Raw genomic sequence first — 23,655 nt, 5'->3', positions numbered from 1 at the left:
GGGTGGGGCCCAGGCATTCCTGTGGTTGGGAGCCAAAGCTGGGGGCCAATGGGGCCTCGGCAGCTGCTGACGCCACCGCCGACGCGGCGAGGCCCCTCCACACCCATCTTCCCCTCCCTCCTCCTCCTCCCGCCAGCAGAGAGAGAGAGAGAGAGCGCGGGCGAGCAAGCACACGAGCACGAGCGCCGGTGGGGGCGGAGGGCAGGCGCTGGGAGCCCAGACTGGGGGTGTGGGGGGAAACGGAGGCTAGGCCAGCACAGTGGTCAGTGGGGGTTAGCCCGGAGGAGCCTGGGAGGCCGGAGGCTGGCCGAGATGCTGCCGCCGCCACCGCCTTGATGCGGGGAGCCTGGGGAGCCGGCAGGATGGCAGGAGGGAGAGGTATGTGAGTGTTGCCGACTGTGTGGGTCTGGAGGGGACTGAGTGTGTGTGTGTGGGGGGGGGTGTGGTCTAACTTGTCTTCAGCACATGATGTGTGTGCCTGGGACTGGAGGTATAGTTATTTGTGTGTGTGTATGTGTCTCATTGTGTTTCGTTGTGTGTGTGTGTGTCTTTGGGTGTGTATTTTCCGGTATCTCCTTGTGGTGTGGCACATGCACGCGCTTGCGCATGTGTGAGTGTGTCTGTGTGTTTCACCCTCCCAGCCTTTGATACTTCACCCTGCAATAGGCCCCTGCGCACCCATGGGCCAGGCCAGGCCAGGGCCACAAGGCCGCCATCCCTGGGGGCTGCCTCCTTTTTTGGCTGGGCCTGGGCACTGGGCCTGTCACTCCTCAGCAATGCAGCGTCAGCCTCAGCTCCCAGGGCCAGATTCCAGGCTTGGGGTGGCAGGAGGTGGCCCAGGGCCCCTTAGGCAGTCTGGCCCCTCCCCTAAGCCTGGCCTAGAGGGAGCAAGAGGTGGGCAAGTTTTTCCTCACTCCAGAGGCCCAGGAGCCAGGCCCCAGCTCCCTGTCTGGCGGAGGGACAGAGGGACAGCTGGGCTTTCCCAGCCCACCCCACTGTGGACACACCCCTTAGTCGGCTTTTTTCTGTCTCTGGCCACCTTGACTGGTTTCTGGTGGGGTTTCCCAGCTCTGCCAGAGGGACTGTGGGTACTGTTGGATGTCAGGAAGCAAGGAGGCAGCTGAGGCCAGTGTGGGGGAAGGACCCCAGAAAACAGATGTTGGAATGTTTGTGGCTAAAGGCAGTCCTTGTCATAAGTCTTAGAGAAATCCTGGCTCTTTCTCCAGTGAAAGAGTGTGTGTGTGTGTGTGTGTGTGTGTGTGTGTGTGTATGACAGAGAGACTCCCAAAGGCCTCTAATTTCTTTGTTCTCTCCCTTCCTTCCACTTGACTCTCTGTGGAGCATGCCCTCCTTCCCCACCGACTCAGGGCTCCCCTGCTTGGTCTGTTCCCCTGTCCCTTTCCCCAGGGTCCTGATCTCCCACAGCTGCTGTAGCCCTGCTTTGTGGGACTTATCTCACCCTGCTCACCTGCCTTTGTGTTCCCGGTCAGGCCTACTCCCAGGACGCCTACCTGAAGGGGAACGAGCCGTATTCTGGAGAGGCCCGGAGCATCCCAGAGCCACCCCCAATCTGCTACCCTCGCAAGACTTATGCCCCGCCAGCCCGGGTCTCCACCTGGGCCACTATGGTGCCTGAGCCCCTCTCAGCACTGCCCAGTGACCCCCGGAGTCCTGCTGCCTGGAGCGACCCGGGGCCCCGCGTCCCTTCCACCGCCCGTTCCCATCTGGACAACTCTTCCTCGGGGATGAGCCAGCCCCGCCCCAGCCCTGGTGCCTTCCCCCGCCTCCCCCCGGAGCCCCGGATGCCCCGTGCCTTCCCTGAGCCTGGCAGCCGGGTGCCCCCCAGCAGACTGGAGTGCCAGCAGGCCTTGTCACACTGGCTGTCAAACCAGGTACCCCGCAGGGCGGGGGAGAGACGGTGCCCTGCCATGCCCCCCCGGGCCCGCAGTGCCTCCCAGGACCGGTTAGAGGAAGTGACTGCCCACCACCCATGGCCCTGCTCCACCTCCCAGGGTGCCTTGAGCCAGTTGGGCCAGGAAGGCTGGCACCGAGCTCGCTCAGACGACTACTTGAGCCGGGCCACCCGCTCGGCTGAGGCACTGGGGCCAGGAGCACTGGTATCACCCCGTTTTGAGCGCTGCGGCTGGGCTTCCCAGCGTCCGTCTGCCCGCACCTCTGCCTGCCCACCCAGGGACCTTCCCGCACCCCAGGCCCCACCCCCGCCTGGTCTGCAAGGCCTGGATGACATTGGGTACATTGGATACCGGAGCTACAGTCCATCATTCCAGCGTCGGACTGGCCTCCTGCATGCACTCTCCTTCCGGGACTCACCATTTGGGGGGCTACCCACCTTCAACTTGGCCCAGTCCCCAGCATCATTCCCACCGGAGGCCTCTGAACCACCAAGGGTTGTCCGCCCAGAACCTGGCACCCGGGCTCTGGAGCCTCCCACTGAGGATCGCCGCGACGAGGTGGTCCTGAGGCAAAAGCCTCCCACAGGCCGCAAGGTCCAGCTGCCCCCTGCAAGACAGGTGAACCTTGGGTTTGGTGAAGAGTCCCCAGAGCCAGAGACCAGTGGGCGCGTGGAACGCTTGGGCAGGAAGATGGCCCCTTTGGCCACTACCGAAGATTCTCTGGCTTCCATCCCCTTCATTGGTGAGTGATGGTAGAGGGGGCTTGGGAGATTTGGTCATTTGTGCCCTGTTGTACCCCACCCACCTGTCACACAGGTGAAACTCTGGGTTGAGTGCTGTTAGGATCAGTCTGTTTCTCTGTCCATCCATCCATTCATCCATCCATCCATCCATCCATCCATCCATCCTTCTGTGCTGTCTTGTATCCTGTCATCCTTTCTCCTGTTCGTTTCTCTCCCAGCCGTCTTCCCTCCCTCCCTTCTCTTCTTCCTTCTCTCGCTCTCTCCCTCTTCCTCTTCAGCTCTGTTTTTATTTCTCCTTCTGTCTTGCCTCGCTTCTTTCCCTCCCTTCTTCCTTTTGCCCACCCACCCACCCACCTAGTCATCATTTATCTTCTTTCCTCCTCCCTTTCTTTCTCCCTCCTCCCTTTGTCCATTCATTTCTTCCTTCCATTCTTTCTTTTTCTATCCTTCCTTTGTTCCTTTCACTCCTTGTTCCTTCCATCCACCCTCCATCCATCCATTCATCCAACAAATATTTGTGTTAGGCATTGTGCGAGGTTCTGTGCTCTCCTGGTGTGTGTGGTTCAGCAGCAGGGACAGATGATCAGACAAGAACAACCCCATGGTGTGTGTGTGATGGAAGTACAGGAAACTCTAGGAGACAGAGAAGGGTGACATGGCCAAATTGAGGCGTGGTAGCCAAGGAGAGAATCTTAAAGAAAGGAGATTAGACCTAAGATTTGAAGGATGAGAAGGAGTTAGTCAGGGGGAGACTATCAAGTAAGAGAATAGAATATACCAAGACTCTGAAGTGAGAGAGGCAGGCTGCCCTTCCAGGTCATCAGAGGGGCCGTGTCATTCTCTGGGGGAGTTTGGACTTTATCCTGAGAGCAGAGGAGGCACTGAAAGTTTGCTGCCAGGGAAACAGATGTTGGGTAAGGAAGAGGCCAGGTGATTCCCAGGTTTCTGGCCTAGCTAGAGGGTTGTGCCTCACCTCCATATTGGGAATGAGAATAGGGCAGGAGAAGGCTTAGGGTTTGCTACTGTGTCATGAGGGTGCAGGATGGGCTGGGCTGGGTCTAGGGGCTTGAGAGAAAGACCAGATGCAAGATCATGAGACTGGGAGCCAGGAGCCGAGAGATGGTGCCTACAGCTGAGCATGGTGAGCTCACCCTATGTGTAGTCATGGGAGTGAGGGAGAAGAGGCCAGACCAGGGAGGGGAGACCCAGCCCTGACCTTCCCTGGCCAGCCTTTGGTCTGAGTAGGCAGACACAGCCTTTAGTAAGTTCCTGGTCTAGGAACCAGAGCACCGAGCTCGCTCAGACGAGAGGTGAAGCCTTTATTTTCAAATTGTTCCTAGTCTGAGGGAGAAACATAGCACCTGCCCTCAAGGAACCCCCAACTGATGGACAAGGCAGTCTTTATCCTCAAGAGACTCTCAGTCTAGAAGCCCAGTCTAGGGAGGGTGGGTCAATCTCATGCCTGGGTCACCTCGGTGTGAAGGGGGAGGGGGACTGAGCCTCCATGCCCACAGTCTAGGAGGGTGGGGACCCTTGGCCATGGGCATATTGCCAGCAGGGCCTTGGGAATGTGATCTGGTCCTGGGCATGAAGCTGGGGGTGGGAGGCAGGCAGGCTTAGCTTTCTGCCACCTTTTGCCAGCACTCCCTCTGCTTGCAGATGAACCCACCAGCCCCAGCATTGACCTCCAAGCCAAGCACGTCCCTGCCTCTGCTGTGGTCTCCAGCGCCATGAATTCAGCCCCTGTCCTGGGCACCAGCCCATCCTCCCCAACCTTCACCTTTGCTCTCGGCCGCCATTACTCCCAGGACTGCAGTGAGTGCTCCCTGAATCCCAGCCCATCCTGTCCCTGGCTGCTTGGCCCTCAGAGGTCTCTGCCGGGCCTGCTGCCTGATGTCTGGCCTCTTCCTGCTGGCTTCTGCTATCCCAGGGCCCCATGGGTAAAGTCACCTCCTGGCCCTGCCAGACGGGAGGGCTCCAGGGAAGTCCCTGCCCCACCACCCTGCTGACCTTGTGGCCCAATGTGGGCGGCTTTGCAGGTAGCATCAAGGCCGGCCGCCGCTCCTCCTACCTTCTGGCCATCACCACCGAGCGCTCCAAGTCCTGTGACGATGGGCTCAACACCTTCCGGGAAGAGGGCAGGGCTCTGAGGTGAGGACAGGGTGTGAGCATCCCAGCCACCCCAACTGGGCTGTGATGGGACATTTGGCTCTGCTGTCCTCCAGGGCAATAAGTTCCCTCCTGGGAAGGCTTCTGAGCCTTGGGACTTGGGGGGGAAGTCCCAGCTGCGCTTCCTACATCCCTCACACTCAGTTCTCACTTCCCAGGCGCCTGCCAAACCGGGTACCCAGCCTGCGGATGCTGCGAAGCTTCTTCACTGACGGGGTGAGTGGTGAGTGTGTGTGAGAGCAAGAATGTTGGGGGGGGGGCTGGAAGTGACCGATGCTTCAGCTCTGAAGTCCAGTCTTGGAGTGACACCCCTGACCAGAAGTGGTACACTCTGGCTCCTGTCTCCCTTCCCCCTGCTGTGCCCAACCCCCCTCATGTCAGCCATGGGGGCTCTCTGTCATCACTTAAAGACACCTGCACCCTCCCACCCAAGGCCTCAGCCCTTGTCTTTCTCCCATCGAGAATGTCCTTTCCACACACACCCCTCCATAGCCATGTGACTCACTTTGTTACTTTCTTCAGGTTTTTTCTGAGATTTCAAGTCTTCACCCCTGACATTTCATGCCTCTCTTCACCACCTAGGCTTTTTTCCTTAGCACTCCTCATGGGATACTATGCATACATCTGTCTCCTTGCTTGCCTGTCTCCCAGCTAGAATGTAAGCTCCCTGAGGACAGGGATTTCATTTGGCTTGCTTGTTCCCGTGGGTCCCTAAAACTGCCTCCCCTGTGCAGCATTGGGCAGTAACTGCGTGGTGTCTTCAGGGGACAAGGGGACACTGGAAAGGAGAGGGACACAGCATTGAGAGTGATGGATGGGCTGGAGTTCCCAGGCTCCACCCCTGGGGACCACACATGGTCAGTTCGTTGTTGTTGTTGTTGTTTTTTAAATTTATTTATTCATGAAAGATACAGAGAGAGAGGCAGAGACATAGGCAGAGGGAGAAGCAGGCTCCCTGCGGGGAGCCCGATGTGGGACTCCATCCCAGGACCCTGGGAAATCGACCCAAGCCAAAGGCAGATATGCTCAACCACTGAGCCACCTGGGTGCCCCTAGGGTCAGTTCTGAAATGGCCTTCACTCTTTGTGATTGCAGATGGACTGGAAAAGCCATTTTGATTTCATACCCTCAGTATCTTTGTTTCATTTGACACCTTGAGGACATTGTCACCTGCCTTATTCCTTATCACTTCCTCTGCTTACTTAACTCTCCCTTGACCTGTCACTTCTGTTGCTGGAGTCTTGTTGACACTATCACTTCCTCTGTTTAACTCCTTGTGGACATGACTACCTGCTCCACTAACTCAGCCTCTGTTGATGTTTCTACTTCCTCTGTTTATTTAACTCCATGTTGACACAATCACTTCCTCTGTTTCCTTAGTTTCTTCAAGTCTGTAAAATGACAGGAGGTTCCAGATTGGCTTTTCTAGTGTGATGAGGCATGTGGTCGGCATGGCCTTTCCTCCTTTCTGGTTTCCTTGGCACATACGTCCCATGACCTCAGCACAGTGGTTCAGAAAGGGCATGTGGGGCCCGTGAGGCCACACAGCATAGCAGAGCATACCACAGGCATATCCCAGGCCTGTGTGACTGTGTGAGGTCCATGGGGCTCCTGGCATGCTGGCACTGTGGGAGTCACCCTAAGTTGCCCTCTGTTGTCTCACCACAGTCCTTGGATAGCTGGGGCACTTCTGAAGATGCCGATGCTCCCTCTAAGCGACACTCCACCTCTGACCTCTCGGATGCAACCTTCAGTGATATCAGGAGAGAAGGCTGGTTGTATTATAAGCAGGTCCTCACCAAGAAGGGGAAGGTAAGGTAGTTGCCAGAACGAGATAGAGGTGAATGGAAGCCATCTCTGGTGGAACTCTTCAGCGTCTACACCTACCCCACAGCCTCTGGAGCCAGAGAGAACCAGCTAAGCCTGTAGCATGAGGGGTGGAGGCTAGATGTCAGGAAGAGTTTCCTGGGGGACCTAAAGAACTCCTGAAACAGAGGTTAACCAGAGAGATGGTCTCTGCTGTGGGATGGGTCCGGTCAAATTGTGCCTGGAATTCTGACAGAACCATCCCACAGTAATCTTTGGTTGGCAGATCACCCCAAGAATGGCCACTGGGGCTCTTGGAAAATGAAGGGGCAAGGCCAGGGTGATTCTCTTAGGGGAGCTGAGACCCCAGAAGAATGCAGAAGTTCCCCTTTTCAGGGTTTTGCAGGGCCAGCAGAGCTTTTAGTCTTTATCCTAAAGGCAATTGAAAGCTCCCGGGGCCTCTTTCATTTGGCTTCCCGGGGAATGAGTTAGAGAGGGCCCGACTGGAGGCCAGAAGACCAATTAAGAGCCACCACAGTGATCCAGGTGAGCGATGAAAATGGCTGGGCCCGAGGGTGGCAGAGGGAGACCAACAGGATCCCAAATTGAGAGGGCGGGGCCCCTGAGTCTGAAGCCCTGGTTCCAGGCCATGCTGTGGCTGAGGAAGAAGGAGGAGACACAGCCCAGGCAGGGCTGAGGAGAGCGGTTAGCATAAACCTGGGCTTGGCCCTTGACTGCATCATGCATTGCTGGAAGAGCTTGGGTGACTCAGCTGCCTATGACTCAGTTTCCTCATCTGTAAATAGAGCTAATGACAGCCCCCAGCACATACATCTGTTGCTGAGGATCAAACGAGTTGACCTGAGCAAAAGTGTAGCCAGGCCCACAAAAAGTGTACCCAGGAAGCTATGCTCTGGCTGTGATTCGAATTTCCTGCCTTGCCTTCTAGGGGTCTTGTACCTGGAGAAAGAACATAGCTTTGAAGTCAGACAATTTTGGAGTTCCTGCCCAGCCACTTTGGCCAGCATAAGGCTTTGGGTAGCCCCCTTAACCTCTGTGCCTCACTTTTCCAATCTGTAAGATGGGGACAAGGTTATCCTGTGCCCTGGGCTGGTGTGAGGTGAAGTGAGCTGGGTAGGCCAGGCGGGGCGGCCTCATTCATCCATGCCTTCGTCCAGTCTGTGAAATGACTGAGTGCCTGCCGTGTTCCTGATTTGAGGTCAAGGTTCTCGGTATTTTGTAGAGAGGGAGCCAGACCAGTCCTGCCCTGCTGGGGCTCAGGATAAGCAGAGAAAGCACATGGTGCATAATAGTTGCCGGTATATGTCTGTTATGGTGGAAGAGCAGAGCAGCATGCAGTAGGTGATCCTAGCCTCGGTGGGGTGCAGGATGATGTCCAGGAGGCTATGACTTGAAGGGTGCATGAGAATCCACAAAGCAAGGAGAGCAAGGAGTGCTCTGACAGCAGAGATGTCCTCCTGGATAGTCTGGGAGAACAGGGGGCATACTGGGTGGCGGCAAGCCAGGCTGCGAGGTGGAAGCCGAGGTGGGGAATCAGGTGCCTCCTCGTGGGACCTCATCACTCACAGCAAGCCTTTGCAGGGGTTTCAATGGGGGTGAGAGGTATGTAAGCCTAGGAGGCAAGAGTCATGTCTGTGACAGGAGAAGACAACACCACTTCTGTTGTCCAGGTGAGCCAGGGTGGGGGCCCTGACCAAGGTTGTGGCATGGGGCTGAAGGGAAGGGACAATTTGGAGAGATTAATGGAGGGATGCCCTGGGCTTGCTGATGGACAGGAGGTGAGAGAGGGTGGAGGAGGCAGATGATGGCTGTGGGGATGATGGAGCCTTCCCCTGAGCCATAGGGCACAGGAGGGGCAGGTTTGGTGAGAGAAAGCCAAGGGTTCATATGGCAACTTGTGGAGTCCAAGGACCCTGGGATGTATCCCAGTGGAGGTGTCCTGGGAACAGAAGCTCCAGAGGCATGGCACTCAGGAGGGAGTCCATCCATCCAGGTGTGCATGGGCCTCTGTCTCCATGGGTTGGGGAGCACTGAGGGATAAGGCAAGAGCCTGGCTACACCTTGAGAGGGAGTGGGGAACACAGACCAAGAAGGAAAGCCAACAAGATGGCAGGAGGGGTTGCCTAGGAGGAGCAGCAGGAGGCCAGCTGTGGGAGCTGAGGAAGGGCAGCCGGGGTGGGCAAACCCTTCCAGCCTGAAGTTTGAGCCCCTCTGAGGGCCTGGGGAGAGCTGCTGACTCTTGCCTGCAGGTATCCTGTCCCCCAGCTGTGGATGGCTCCTGACAGCCCCACCAGTGTCTCCCAGGCAGGGAGAGGAGCTGGCCCCTTCCTGCTCACTGACCAGTTCCAAAGGACAGAGGCTTCCACTCCTGGCTTGGCCAGGACCCGATTTCACTTATCCCCTAGATGCTGTGGCCCAGGAGTTAGGAGAGGGTTCCTTAGGTCAGCTTCAGGCCCTTAGTCTGTCCAGGAAACTGATTGCCAGACAGATGTTGTCCACTCTAGCAAATCTAGCCTCTCCTGGGCAACCCCGACCCAGCCCCCAGCCTCCTCTTTCAGAGGCTGTTCACTATTGGGCAGCAGGCAGTGGGGGGCGGTGTGTGTGCATGGGTGTGACAAGACAAGTCCCTGCAGTCACAGACCTAGCATTTGAGCTAGATGTAACCTTTGAGACCAGCTAGTTCACTTTTCATTTTACCAATAGGGAACAGTGATGCCAGGGGACCGACTTGTCCAAGGTCATCTAGCTGGCTTGGTCTCAAAGGGACACCTTGCCAGCACCTCACCCTGACATTAAAAAATCCCCTGGAGGACCATGCAGTCTCCTGCTCTGACGATCCTCTCTGGGTCCAGCAGGTCTGCGGTGGTGGGCAGGGCTCATGGCCAGATGTGGCTGTGTTCCCTTCCAGCCATGGAGTTTCTTCACCTGGTTTGTTCTGAGGGCAGAGGCCCGTGTTGGGGGAGGAGGAGCAGGTAGGCCACCAACCCAAGGAAGGGAGCCCTCCATCTGATGAGGGAGATGGAGCTCCTGCCCTTAGTGTGCTCTGGGAATGATTAATTCATTTATTCAGTGAATATTGATGACCACTTACCCTATGCCTGTGGCTGTTCTACGGCTCTCGGCTCTTGGGTGTGGACGTGAGAGGAGAGACAATCTCCCAAGAGCTTTCCATTTACTGGAGAGATCCACAACTAGTATAACTGGAGGTTGCAGTAAGCACTCAGGGAAAATGAACTGGGTGACATGATTGCCTTTATATATATATATATATATATATATATATATATATATATTTAAGATTTTATTTATTTATTCATGAGAGACACACACACACAGAGAGAGAGAGAGGCAGAGACACAGGCAGAGGGAGAAGCAGGCTCCATGCTGGGAGCCTGACGTGGGACTCAGTCCCGGGTCTCCAGGATCACACCCTGGGCCGAAGGCGGCACTAAACCACTGGGCCACCAGGCCTGCCCACATGATTGCCTTTAAATTTGGAGGTAGTGGGGAAGCTGCTGTTAGAAAAAAAAATGGTCAGAGAAGACCTCGCTGAGGAGGTGATGTTTGTGACATTTGAGCAAACCTAAAGGGCAAGAGGGAGGCCACATGGAGAAGCAAGAGAAGAGGCTCTGGGCAGAAGGAACAGAGAGAGCAAGGTCCCTAGCAGGGGATGGTTGGCTTGTTCACAGAGAAGGCCCCTGTGTCGTGACACAGTGAGAAAGAAGTCGGTGGAGAAGTTGAGTTTGGAGGGGGAGGGACACAGAAATTCTTGGATTTGATTCCGGAGGCATCCACCCACTGAGAGGGTGTTAAGCAGGGGAGAGACACAATCTCATTTACATTTACATTTTAAAATGGTGGCCGCGGCACACCTGGCTGGCTCATCCCATAGAACGTGCAACTCTTGGTCTCAGGGTCATGAGTTTGAGCTCCAAGTTGGGTGCAGAGATTACTTAAAAAACATGGTGGCCGCAGCTGCTGGGTGGAGAGTGGATTACAGGAGGCAAGGGTGGGGACTGGGAAGGTTTGTGTAGTTGCCCAGTTAAGAAGCGTTGGTGGCATGGGCAAGGTGGTAGATAGCAAGAAGGATGCAGACAGGTGGTATTTTGGAAGCAGAGCAGCTGTGACTTTGTGATGGGTTGGATGTCAAGGGTAAGGAAAAGGGAGGGGTGAAGGGCAACCCCCAGGTTTCTGGACCACTGGGTGGATTTACTGAGCTGGAGAAGTTGGGGGGGGGCTGCTGTGGAGAACAAGTTTGATGACACAAACCAAGTGCCCCATGGTGAGCAAGTAGTGTGCAGAGTGCCTATGGGCAGGCAGTGGGGGGTGCAGCACTGTGGCTGGGGTGTGGGGGGTGCCAGACCTGGGATACATTTGTGAATCAGCAGACAGATGGGATTTAAAGCCACAGCTGTGGATGACATCAGAGTGGAGGCATGGATGGAAAGGGGAACCCAGGATAGAGGTCTGGAGCGCCGCCCCTCGCTTTAGGGCAGGGTCTCAACATCAGCTGTAGTGCCATGGGGGGCCAGACGATTCTATGTTGTGGGGGGCTGTCTTGGACATCAGGGGATGTTTAGCAGCATCCTTGACCTCTCTACCCACTAGATGCCATAGCACTTGCCCAGGTGTGACACCTGAAAACGTCTCCAGACTAATGTCCCCTGGGCACCGGTTCGCCTCCATCGAGAATGGCTGGCAAGAGGATGTTGGGGGGAAGGGAACCAATGGAGGAGACCAAGAAGGAGCCAGTGGGATTTTAGGAGGAAAAACAGGGCCCCTGGGGTCCCAGGTGCCAAGAGAGGGTTTAGAGAAGGAAGGAATGGCAGGCTGGGTCACATGCCTCAGAGGGGTTAAGAAAGAGCTGAGAAGGACGGAGAAGCTGCCACTGGCTTCGGTAACATGGGCGTCCTGGCTGACCTTGTGAGCCAGTTCTGCCGGGATACTCCGCAGAGGCTTGAGCCAGCGGCCAGAGTGGGGCCAGAGTGGGGACAGCAGGTGCGGTGGACAGCTCTGGACTCGTGCTGCGCAGGGGCAGCGTGTGGCCTGGGAACGGCTGTGCGGGGATCTTACGTACGGTGGCCAGGCTGGGCAGTGCCGCTGCCAGACTCTGCTGACGCTGGCATTCAAGGATGACTGGGGACACGGGGGCAGGGGGGCGCTGAGACCCGTAATAGGTAGGGGTGTCCAGGCAGGGGAGGGGCTGGGCAGCAGTGGGGGCCCCACGGCTGTGGCCGCCCGCAGCTCCTAGAGCCCCCTCGGGCTGTGGGGGCGGGGAGGACCGGCCTCTCACACCCGCCCCCTCCCGTGTCTCCCCCTCCCCCGTGTCTCCCTGCAGAAAGCGGGCGGCGGCCTGCGCCAGTGGAAGCGGGTGTACGCCGCGCTGCGGGCGCGCTCGCTCTCGCTGAGCAAGGAGCGGCGGGAGCCCGGGCCGGCGGCGGCGGGGGCGGCGGCGGCCGTCGCAGGTGAGGACGAGGCGGCGCCCGTCTGCATCGGCTCCTGCCTGGTGGACATCTCCTACAGCGAGACCAAGAGGAGGCACGTGTTCCGGCTGACCACCGCTGACTTCTGTGAATATCTCTTTCAGGCTGAGGACCGGGATGACATGCTGGGCTGGATCAGAGCGATCCGAGAGAACAGCAGGGCCGAGGGCGAGGTGAGGGCCCGCGGCGGGGATCAGCCGGGAGGGTGGGGAGCCAGGGCCGCTCCTCACCTGCCAGTGGACCTCGCTTTGCCGCTCTGAGCCTCAGTTCCCTCATCCATAAAATGGGCTAACAGGAGTACACCTTGTAGCTGTACCCACCTGGGCTTTGGTGGAAGAGAAAAATGCAGACAGTGGCTCTCAGAGCACCTGGCATCCTCAGTGTTCCCTGGCTGGCAGTAACAATAATAACTGGAGGAATGACACTAATTATTATTATTATCATTATTAATTATTATTACTGCCTTGGGCAGGCTCTGGCACAGACAGGTCAGCTCCAGGCCAACCTCAAGTTGGGGTTCAGGAAGGAGAGGTTTCTTCTGGAGTGTGTATTACAGAATGAGGTGCCCCCGTGCCAGAACTGTGGCTGGCACTTCTGACAGGGCTGGCCTGTCAGCAGGGCATGAACACATTGACCTTGGGAGGAGGCCAAGAGGATTGGCCTTTGGCAGCAAGCTGTAGTGGTTGAGCCAAAGGCTTTGGCAGGGATTTCAGTGTAATTTTTAAATGGCGCCCCCTCTTGGGCAGCTGCAGCCTCACACCAGGAGCTTGGGCGGGGAGGTTGTCTGCCTCCCCTTGCCCTCCCCACCAAGTGCCTGCACCATGTTGTCTCCGCACAAAGTCATGTGGGGGTCCTGGGCTCAGGGGCTGGTCTCTAACATGAGGATGGTGGGCCTGCGCCCTTGTCCAGGTGTGCACCTGCTCTGGCCACGGGGAGAGGGACACTAGTACATAGCCTTTGGGCCACAGGCCCTCTCACTGAGGGGAGGCATATGCTCTCACTGAACCAGGCTCTGCTTTCCCTCAGGACATTATCTTTCCTTACTGTAAGGAGGAAAGTACCTGGAAACTGTGGCTCCAGCTCTAGGGGCTCCTGGCTGAGCTGTTCCCATCAGGGCACAGTCGGGGGGAGGGGGAGGGTCTCAAGTGACCTTCATTATTGCAATAGCTGCCGGTCATGGGGTGCCTCCTCAGTGCCTTGCCAGGAATGTGATCAGTGCCAGATGCATAGTTATGCACCCCAACCCTGAGGTTGCCATATTCTCTCCTTTGCTACTGTGGGTGAGACTGAGGTTCAGAGAGGCTAGTGGATTACCCTAGGTCACACAGCTGGTGAGGGGGTGTTCAGGAGTCCAGCCCTGGTCTTTCTCACTCCAGGGTGTAAGCCCTCCTGCTGGCAGATGGAGGAGAGGGGAGGCAAAGCCGAGGCAGGGACCAGGGGTGAGACCTGAGTTGGCTGATTGTGGGCACTGATGGGGTCTGCTTTTTCTTTCCTCTCCTCCAGGACCCCGGCTGTGCCAACCAAGCTCTGATCAGCAAGAAGCTTAATGATTATCGCAAAGTAAGGTGAGGCCCGGCTCTCCTAAGTGGTCCTGGCCATAGGGCAGGGACACTCCAAACAGAGGTCATCCTCCTGGCCCACCTCCAGGCCTGAGGGCAGCCCCCGAGTCACCCTCTGCCGGGGGCAGGGCAGGCAGGATGGCAGGGGCATCAAACTCATTGCTTCAGGGACGGAGGGGAGGTCCAAAGTGGTAGGAGGCTGGGGCAGGCAGCACACTGGGTCACCCCAGATGAAGACTTCTCTTCCCCTTTTCCTACACAGCCATAGCTCTGCACCCAAAGCTGATTCCTCCCCAAAAATCTCTCGTGGCCTGGGGGGCCTCAAGTCTGAGTTCCTCAAACAGAGTGCTGCACGTGGCCTCCGGACTCAGGACCAGCCTGCAGGAAACAAGGGTATGAAGGTGGCTGCTGAGGGGATAATGTGTGTGTGTGTGCATGCGTGTGGGAAGATGGGGAGGGGGTCAGCCCCGTGGATTGGCCTGTGTGCCAAGGGCTCATGTGTGTGTGTGTGCGTGCACGCCTGTGGATGTGTGCCTGTGAGGGTCTGCGGGCTCCCAGTCTCAAGGCTGGAAGGGCCTGGAACCTGACTTCCCCCCCATGACATCCTAGCTGGGTATACTCCAAGTCTCTGTTTGTATCATCCTTCAGGAGCTGAAGGTTCATTCTCTCTGGAGGCAGCCTTTTCCATCTTCATACACTTTGGGCTACTAGAAAGTTCTTTCTTTGGTTGTACCAGAATCTCTGGCTCTCACCTTGTTGTAAAACAACAAGCCCTTGAGACCATATAGAAGTCCTTACATTACCCTGAGGCTGTCTTGTCAGGAATACACACCCTCATCTCTTAGGCTATCCCTTGGGATATAATTTCCCATCAGCCCTCATCATTTCAGTTGCCTCTTGATGGAGTCCCCATACGTCCAAGCATGGGATGAGGTGTGTGTGACCTGGTGTGGCTGCTGCTCCTCCCCCTGCCCCCAGCTCAGCCTGGCTTTGTCTGCCTCCCCCCCCCCCCAGATGACAGTGCTGCCACTCCTAAAACCCCCTGGGGCATCAACATTATCAAGAAAAACAAGAAGGCAGCTCCTCGGGCATTTGGGGTCCGGCTAGAGGAGTGCCAGCCAGCCATCGAGAACCAGGTGAGTCCCCCGCTACACTCCAGAGCCAGCAGTTAATGGGGGAGACCAAGGCACAGAGCTGTAAGGGACTTTGGAACCAGCTCTCCAGCTCATCTTAGAGACACAGTGGTCGGAGGGCACTCAGGGAGGGAACTGTGGAGCTGAGGCAGAACCCAGAATTCTTGACTCTTGGGTGGTGGTCCTCTGCTGACCTTGGCGAGGCTCTGGTGTTACTTCCAGCCCCTGAACTGGAGACAGTGAGGGCCTTTTATGCCCCTGCATGGGGCTCTGGGCAGCAGCTCTGGCCTTTTGCTGCTCCCGTCTTGGCCTTTCCGCCTCTTCTGGCCTGCCCTTTACCTTCCTAACATGTCTGCCCTGCCTGTGTCCCCAGCGGGTCCCCCTGATTGTGGCTGCGTGCTGTCGCATTGTGGAAGCACGGGGGCTGGAGTCCACGGGCATTTACCGAGTGCCAGGCAACAATGCGGTGGTGTCCAGCCTGCAGGAGCAGCTCAACCGTGGGCCCGGTGACATCAACCTACAGGATGAGGTGGGTGCAGCTGGGGAGTCTGAAAGCAGGGGTGGAGGTGGGGGCAAGGTGGTATGTGTCTGTTGTGTTCATCAGACCCTGTGATGTGCCTGGCAGTGGGCCAGGGCATCCAGATGGGTGAGATAGGACCTGCCCAGGCAGGCTAGTCCCGAGGATGGGCATCACCCCAGCTGAAGCCTGAGAGACAGACACAGTCATGGCTGGGGATCCCTGAGGTGGAGGCTTGCAGGTAATAGGTTTTGAGGCCTTGAGGATGAATAGAGTTCCCCAGTGTCAGTGAAAGCTGGGTAGGTAGGCACATTCCAGGCGGAAGAAATGGCCAGGGCAGAGGTGCGGCCAGTAGTCAACTCACCTTCTCTGTAAAGGGCCAGGTTGCAAAAGCTTTAGGCATTGGTTACCATCATGTGGTCTCCTTCTCCTCTGCCTCCTCCTCCTTCTTCTTTTTCCCAGCCCTTTAAACATGTAAAAACCATTCTTAGCTCAAGGGTCATACAAAACCAGACAGCTGGCTGGACTTGACCTACAGGTTATGGTTTGCAGACCCCTGGCTTAGAAGGCGAGCATGTGGTATTTTCTGGAGCAGCCAGCACTTTGAGTGGTTACAACACGGGAAGAGGAGGGGCTGGTGGGGTGTGACACAGCCAGCTCGGGAAGGAATGTGACAGCCACACTTACGAACTCGCAGCAGGTTACATGTCAGTTACATCTCAGTAAAGCTGGAAGAAAAGCCAAAAACATATTTCAGTGTGGAAAAAAAAATAACAAAAGTATTTGCAGCAAGGCCAGTGTTTCTCAAACCGTCTTCCCCAGAGGAGCTGTGGGAGGCCTGGAACAGGTCAGGGTACCGCCTCCCCGCTTCCTTGTTTGAACTAGAGTAATCTGCGCTGTTAATTTTTTTTTTAATATCAATTATTTTCATATTGGGTTTTCATGGATAATTCTGTTCAACAAAAGGGGCTCTGCTGAGAAAGATGTGGAAGGCCATGAATCTGGGCAGTGAAGTCCCACAAGTCACATATTGTGAAACCTTATGTGATACATGCCAGTCTTCCTGCCCTTGGGGAGGAAGTGGCAAGACATGATATGTGGGATAGTAGCCATGAGAAAAGGCTGATCTCTCATCAAGGACCAGACTGTGATGAGGAAGGAGAAGATGCTGAGGGCTGGAGCAAGTCGGAAGCTTGAGTGTTGGAATCTTTGAAGGATGAATGGGAGTGGTCAGGTGGACAAGAAGGCAGTCCAGGCTGGGAATGATAGCATTTTCCAAAATCCCAAAGAATGGTCTGAGTGTCAAGAGAGAACAGACCCACCCCCTTCCTCCTTCCTGAGCTTGGCAGTGGGGAGGGTGAAGCCCAGGACAGGAGGCAGAGGGCTATTGATGGCTGCACTGGAGCCTTTGATCTTGATCCAGTGGACAATAGGGAGTCTTCACTGGTTCTTCAGCTGGGGAGGTATAAATGAGCATGGGGTCTGCGTTAGCTTATGCCTGATGAATATGAATGAGGGAGGCCCAGAGTAGGGCATCTGTAGGGGAAACTGCTGATATGTGGGAAGTGCCAGGGACCAGGAGGACACAGTGGTCCCAGAGGAATTAGGGAGGATGGGAGCAGCTCTAGGAGTTGACTGCATGAGGAGGGGCAGGGAAGAGCCAACATTTGAACTGGGGGCTGATAGTATGTCTCTGGCAGAAACTGGGGGAGTAGGGCCAGAGAAGAGGATGTGTCAGGTAGGGCCCCCATTGGATTTGGGGTGATGGCACAATCAGGCACTGCCCAAAAGTGGACTGGGGGGATGGGTGTGGTCACATTGGGGCACAGAGCAGGACAATGGAGGGAATTGCTAGGTGGGCAGACAGAGAGCATCAGGAGTGAAGGGCCAGGCTCTGCATGGGACAGAGGAGAGGGCTCAGGTGTGGCTGAGGATGAGGGGCTGATATGCACACACAAGAGGGGTCCAGAAGCCTTGGGTTTGGCAGCTGGGAGATGAGAAGAGACCATGCCCCCAGGCCAGGAGCTGAAGGAGCAGGTGGGCAGGAGCTGCACTGGGCAGGGGTAGGTATGCCCCGAAGCACATTCATGGAGCCTTAGCCAGGAAGAAGCATGGCCAGAGCTGGACAGGCAGCTGGCCCATGTCAAGGCCCAGAGTGTGGGTACACCCATTGTGTTGGGTGTGTGGTTTTGTCTCAGGCATCAGTCCTGTCCTTTATCCTGGGGATAGCTGGAAGTTAAGTGTTGCGGGCAGGGTGACTAACTCCTGCTGAGCCTGAGGGGAAGCTATTGTTTGTGGGATGGTGTGGCATTGGGCTGTGGCCCCACTGTACAGAGTGTGTATATTGTGGAGTTCTGTGTCTTTGTGGAGAGCATTACCTTGTTTTCTGGGCCTGAATTATTCTAAGCGGTTCTCAAGTCTTTTACCCTTGACTTTGTGCACGGTGGTGGTGCCCCCTGGTGGTGAGAGGGGACAATGACCCGTCCATGCTTCAGTGATTCTTGCATTTAACAACCCGTTCATTTAGAACAGGGTTTCTCAATCTTGACTCTTTAGGCAGAATAGTTTTTTTGTCATGGAAAGTTGTCCTGTGCATCACAGAACATTTGAAAGCATCCCCAGACTCTATCCACTGGATGCCAGTGGCACTCCCCAGTTGTGGAAACCAAAGTGGTTCTAGATACCACCAGATGTCCCTGGGGGAGTGATTCCACTCCTGTTGAGAATTGCCGACTTAGACCATTTAAGTGCCAGGCTCATTGAGCTCGATAGGTGGTAGGAGCACAGTGGGGGACAGGACAGATAGGGTCCCTGCTCCTCAGGGAGCTGCAGTCTGCCAGGCAGACAGGCAGGGGCAAGGAGACAAATGCATACCACAGTGACAAAGTGTGGCAAGCACCACAGAAGAAACAAAGTCAGGGCTGTTGCACAGATGACGGGGCAGTGGCAGTGGGGGCTGCGTTAGCTGGGACTGTCAGGGAAGGCCTCCCTGAAGAAGTGACCTTTGGGCAGGATGAGAAGCCAGGCCTGTGAAGGCAGGAGAGGAAGGTTCTGGGGGAGGGAATCGGCAAGTGCAAAGGGCCTGAGACAGCAAGGTGCCAGGCACAAGTGACTACTGGGCTATGGATAAAGAGAGGGGGTCCAAGGATGACTCTGCTAAACGGAGAGCTCTGGGAGGCAGGGAGGGGGCTCTAGGAGGTCCAAAGAGGCCCAGTCACCAAGGAGGTTTCACTTACTTCTGTCCCACAATGCTTGCACCAAAGCAGGTAGCTGGAACTTTCTGTGGGTAGGCAAAGATTGGAGACCACTTGGCTTTCTGGAGCACGAGGGGGTTGGGGCCATTTGTTCAGGGGGCCAGGACCCAGCTGGGGACTGTTCTGCCACCACCACCCTGAGGAGTCTTCTTAGCCTGGAGATCCATGGTCTGGGCACAGCTGTGAGTGTTCCCCGGGGAGGGCCTGGGCTGCGGCAGACTGAGCTTGAGGGCTGGACAAGCATGGAGGCATGTGCGCCGCACCACGCCTGCCTGGGGCCTGATGTCTTTGCCCTCTCCCCAGCGCTGGCAAGACCTCAACGTGATCAGCAGTCTGCTCAAGTCCTTCTTCCGAAAACTACCTGAGCCTCTTTTCACTGATGGTAAGTAGTGGGTGGCAGCAGAGGATGGGAGGAGGACAGAAACCTGTCTATACTGCTTTTTGTTTTTTTATTTTAAAATTTTTTATAAATTTTAAGGATTTTATTTCTTTTATTCATGAGTGATGCAGAGAGAGAGAGGCAGAGATGTAGGCAGAGGGAGAAGCAGGCTCCCTGTGGACAGCCTGATGCAGGACTCGATTCCAGAACCCTAGGATCATGCCCTGAGCCAAAGGCAGATGCTCCACCACTAAGCCACCCAGGTGCCCTGATACTGCTTTTTAAATTGGGTTTATTAGTTCTTTCCTCCTGGGGCTTTTGTTTTAATACAAGGGAAACACGTGCTTGGAACAAACTTAGTAGAGATACAAGGAAAGAGAACACAAAGGTCCCTGTCACACTTCTTGTCCCTGTCTGGTCACTGACTATGTGCCAAGCCCTGCTCCCTCTCAACAACTCTGAGAGGTAGGTACTATTATTTCCACTATACAGATGAGGAAACGAAGATGAAGTCATTTGCCTAAGGTCACACAGGTTGTAAGTGTCAGGCCAGCATTGGGCCCAGGCATCAGGCTCCAGGGCCCAGCTCTTAATGTTTGCTGAGCTGCTTAGTAATGGTCTGTTGTGTTTCCTCCCAGGCCCTCTTACACCCATGACAGAGATATAGATGCAGATATAGGGTTTGGAGAGGGGTGAGTTCACAGGTGTGCTGGCAGATGTTTAACATCTGGCTCTCGAGGGGAAAAAAACTTGATTTTTAGCATTTTTCCAGTCTGCATGTACAAATCTGTCCATTGTGGCTTATTTCAAGTCATGGATAAGCTACCACCAACGTGGAGTCGGGATGAACGGAACACCTCCAGCCCTCAGGAGCCAGTGTGAGCGGGCTCCAGCACGCCACTGGTGGGGTTGTCCTTAACAAAAGGAGGCTTATAATTTTGAGATTCGTTCATGTTTGTACATAGAACCCTACCTCATTCTTCTTTTAAATCAACCACATAGTAGTTCCTAGTCTGAATAGGCTATGGTTTGCCTAATCACTCCCCTATGGATGGAGTTTGGGTCGTGTTCGGGTTTTTGCTCTTATAAAAATGGTTGCAACAACTTTCCTTAACTGTGTCCCCGCACGCCTGGATCAATGTCCTCAAGGTGGATTCCTAGATGTAGAATTTCTAGGTCAGGGTCCTGGCCAACGTTTTTGAAAGCTCATGTCCAGTCTCCTGAGAAGAAGGCCCTAATTCACACTCTTGCCAACAGCACAGGAGAGAATTTGCTCCCGCATCAACCTTGGATATTATCAATATTTTATACCTTTGTTAATCAGAAGGAAAATGTCATCTCATTACTGTTTTCATTTTTGTTTCTTTCATTACTAGGGAAATTAACTATCTTTTCATTTATTGACCTTTTCTGTTTTCTCTCATCTCCTGTTCAGACTGTGTGCCCATTTTTCTGTTAGGTTGTCTTTTTTTGTATTGATTTGTAGGAGACAAGCTTGTGTATATTTTGGGTGTTTGTAGATGTTTGCTCCCAGTCTGCCATTTGCATATTAACTTTGCATTGTAAGGAATTGTCAACAATTATTGTAAGCGTCATCAAAGCTGTTATGTATTCTGCATCTCATATTTAGGAAGGCCTTACTATTGTGAAGATACTTTCTTGTGTTTCCAGTATCTTAATAATTTTTACATTTGGGGGGCACCTGGCTGACTCAGTCAGTTAAGCATCTGCCTTCAGCTCAGGTCATGATCTCAGGGTCCTGGAATTGAGCCCTGCATCGGGCTCCCTGCTTAACGGGGAGCAGGGAGCCCTGCTTCTCCCTCTCCCCCCTGCTCGTGCTCTCTCTGCTTTCTCTGCTGTCTCTCACTATCTCTCTCTCTCTCTCAAGTACATAAATAAAATCTTTAAAAAAATAATTTTTACATTTGGCTCTGTAATGCAATTAAATGTGTTTATGTATTATGTGAGCAGGAAATGGATTTTCGTTTCTCCAGCAATATAGCTAATTGTCTCAGGGACATTTATTGACACCTCTATCCTTCCCTACTGATTTGAAGTTCTGCCTTTGTCACATAGTAAAGACCCACATGGCCTGTTCCCCTCCTTTCTGTGTCCTTACCCTTGGTTAGCTTTCCCTGTGGGTCCCAGACTGCTCTGGCTGTGTTGTTTTTAGTATGTTTCAGTATCTGATAGGGAACATCCTCCCTCGTCATTCTTCCTTTACAAAATATTCTCAGCAATCATTATGCATTTATTCATCAGGTGAATTTTAGAACTTCCCATGTTCCATTTTTTTTTTTTAAAGTTCCCCTTGGGCTTCTTCTGAAGGGAGTTGGGGGCATCTTGACTCAGCTCAGGAGGCTGAAAGGCCCTTCGCTCTTTCTAGGTAACCTCCTCTTTTAACCTTGTGGTGTCCTTGTCCCAGAGACTGGGGCAAGGATCCCTTTGCCATTATCAACCTGCAGCTCAGGTCTTATTTCTTACCAAACAAACACACCTGGGCTACCCCAGGTCAGGTGCACACCTGAGTGCAACTATAGTGGATTGGATGTTATGGACACAAGGCCACAGAGCTTCTCCCAACTGGAGCAACCTGGGTCTCTTCAGCTTGGGAGCAGCCCACCCTGAGAGTGAGAGAAAGGACTGCCTTCCACCTCTCTAAAGAGTCTTCACTGTGTTCTAGACAAATACAACGACTTCATCGAGGCCAACCGCATCGAAGACTCAAGGGAGCGGATGAAGACGCTCCGGAAGCTGGTAAGGGGGGAGAGAGACGCCCTTAGGCAAAAGGCAGACTAAGTTGGAAGGACACCATCACCTTGGGAGGCCTGGAGTCCTTCTATTCCTTCTGTGACCTTGGAGAGACCCTGCTCCACTATGGGCCTCAGTTTCTCCATCTATCCAACAGGGCTGGTTAGAGGGTGGTTTCCAGACTCCCGAGATAGGACAGTGGGAGCCCCTGTGGGGTGTGGTGGGGAGGTGGAGAGGCCATCACAACCCATGTCCCTTCTCACTCCTTCTCAGATCCGAGATCTCCCAGGACACTACTATGAAACACTCAAATTCCTCGTGGGCCATCTGAAGACCATTGCTGACCACTCGGAGAAAAACAAGGTGGGGGGACTCTGGTGTAGAGTGTGGGGCAAGGAAGCATATAAGGTCCTCTCAGCATATTCTATGCTCTTCCAGGTCAGATAATCCCATGGTCCTCTAGGCGCACCTTCCTCCAACTTAGAGGTCATTTTGTCCCCACCCCACCTTTCTGTGCTTCTCCCCCGGAGAGTCATCTCCTGAGTTTCCGAGGTTCTCCCAGAGGCAGAGAACCACAGTCCCACAGTGTCCAATGGAAATCTCTCCTCAGATTTAGCTCGAATCTCTTGCGTTGCCTTTTTCTTTTCTTTTTAAAAAGATTTTATTTTAAGTAATCTCCACACCCCATGTGGGGCTCAAACTTACAACCCCGAGATCAAGAGTCACATACTGTACAGACTGAGCCAGCCAAATGCCCCACATTGCTTTTTTCTAATCAAACCTCTGCATCTTCTGGTTCTGCAGCAGGGAAAATAAATGGAGCTATAGGAATTCTCCCAGTTTTAAGATACCCTTAGAACCTCCAGAAGGTCCCTCCCTATTCTGGGATCTCTCATTGTTAGAGCAGTATGGATGAGCAGATTGGGTACTGCCCTTGGCTGCCAGACCTGGGGATGTATAAGGCTGAAAATCTGACCTGTGCTGTACTTACCAGGCATCTCCATGCCCAGCAAGGAGGTGTCCATCCCCTAAGCCAAGCATAGCTCAGGATGTGGTTGGGGCTCAGGCCTTAGGTGCCCACAGTGAGGGAGGCATGGGGGACTGGAGATCAGAGCTCATGGGGTGTTGACACTGACCTGGTTTCCTCCCTCACCCAGATGGAGCCCAGGAACCTGGCCCTGGTCTTCGGGCCAACACTGGTGAGGACGTCTGAGGACAACATGGCAGACATGGTGACCCACATGCCTGACCGCTATAAGATTGTGGAGACGCTGATCCAGCATGTAAGCAGCCACCCTGGGCTGTGGCCATGTTCCCCTGGGCAGCTTGTTCCTGCCTGCTTGGGTGGATGAGCCCAGTGAAGGGGGAGACAGTTTAAGCAAATGTTCCTGGGATGGTGAATGCCCTTCAGAAGGGATGGGCTGAAAAAAAAAAAAAAAAAAAAAGAAGGGATGGGCTGTGTTTCTGGACCAAACAGCAGTGGATCCTAGAATCCTTGTCTTTCTAGGATGTTTCATCCCCAGCAGGAGAATCAGGAGCCCCTTGAGCTTCCAAGATGCATGTGAAGGTCAGAGGTGAAGGAAGGTCAGGGAAGGTGCTACGGAGTTGGACAGCCAAGGGGTGAATGCAGGGGCATCTTCAGAAGGTGGCCCCCAGGAGAAGTGTCCTGGCAGAAACAAGCAGACAGGTGCAAGTAGTGGGGGCAGAACTTGTCCTTGCTGGCCTCACTGAGGCTTTGGGGGGCAAGTGGTGATGCCCAGTGGAGGGTGATGGGTGGGACAGGGCAGAGCAAGGGCTGAGGTGGGATCCTGCACTTGTGCTCTGTATGTCCTCGGCTGCTGTCTTGCCTTCTCATGGCTTCCCCAGGGACACCACAACCCCACTGTCTCTAAGGATTCTAGTTAGTTCTTGTCCATGATGGGATGAG

At 54.6% G+C, this 23,655-nt stretch overlaps 1 protein-coding gene across 1 annotated transcript in view; it reads left to right on the top strand.

The window, feature by feature from the left end:
- The window catches only part of ARHGAP23 (Rho GTPase activating protein 23), a 73,443-nt gene that overhangs the window by 32,126 nt on the left and 17,662 nt on the right, over positions 1-23,655 (top strand). Inside the window, exons 7-20 of the mRNA XM_055338016.1 lie at positions 1,491-2,655; positions 4,316-4,471; positions 4,696-4,807; positions 4,984-5,041; positions 6,494-6,637; positions 11,991-12,308; positions 13,639-13,700; positions 13,957-14,087; positions 14,709-14,830; positions 15,201-15,356; positions 18,902-18,980; positions 21,661-21,734; positions 22,002-22,091; positions 22,886-23,011. Of these exons, the coding sequence (XP_055193991.1) occupies positions 1,491-2,655; positions 4,316-4,471; positions 4,696-4,807; positions 4,984-5,041; positions 6,494-6,637; positions 11,991-12,308; positions 13,639-13,700; positions 13,957-14,087; positions 14,709-14,830; positions 15,201-15,356; positions 18,902-18,980; positions 21,661-21,734; positions 22,002-22,091; positions 22,886-23,011 (2,793 nt within the window). The remainder of the gene's footprint in view (positions 1-1,490; positions 2,656-4,315; positions 4,472-4,695; positions 4,808-4,983; positions 5,042-6,493; positions 6,638-11,990; positions 12,309-13,638; positions 13,701-13,956; positions 14,088-14,708; positions 14,831-15,200; positions 15,357-18,901; positions 18,981-21,660; positions 21,735-22,001; positions 22,092-22,885; positions 23,012-23,655) is intronic.

Source organism: Nyctereutes procyonoides, unplaced genomic scaffold (genome assembly GCF_905146905.1).
Source record: "Nyctereutes procyonoides isolate TBG_1078 unplaced genomic scaffold, NYPRO_anot_genome, whole genome shotgun sequence".
In the NCBI taxonomy this organism is placed as follows: Eukaryota; Metazoa; Chordata; class Mammalia; order Carnivora; family Canidae; genus Nyctereutes; species Nyctereutes procyonoides.
Note: the sequence above shows the minus strand (reverse complement) of the source record. Positions and strands in the feature narration are given on the sequence as shown.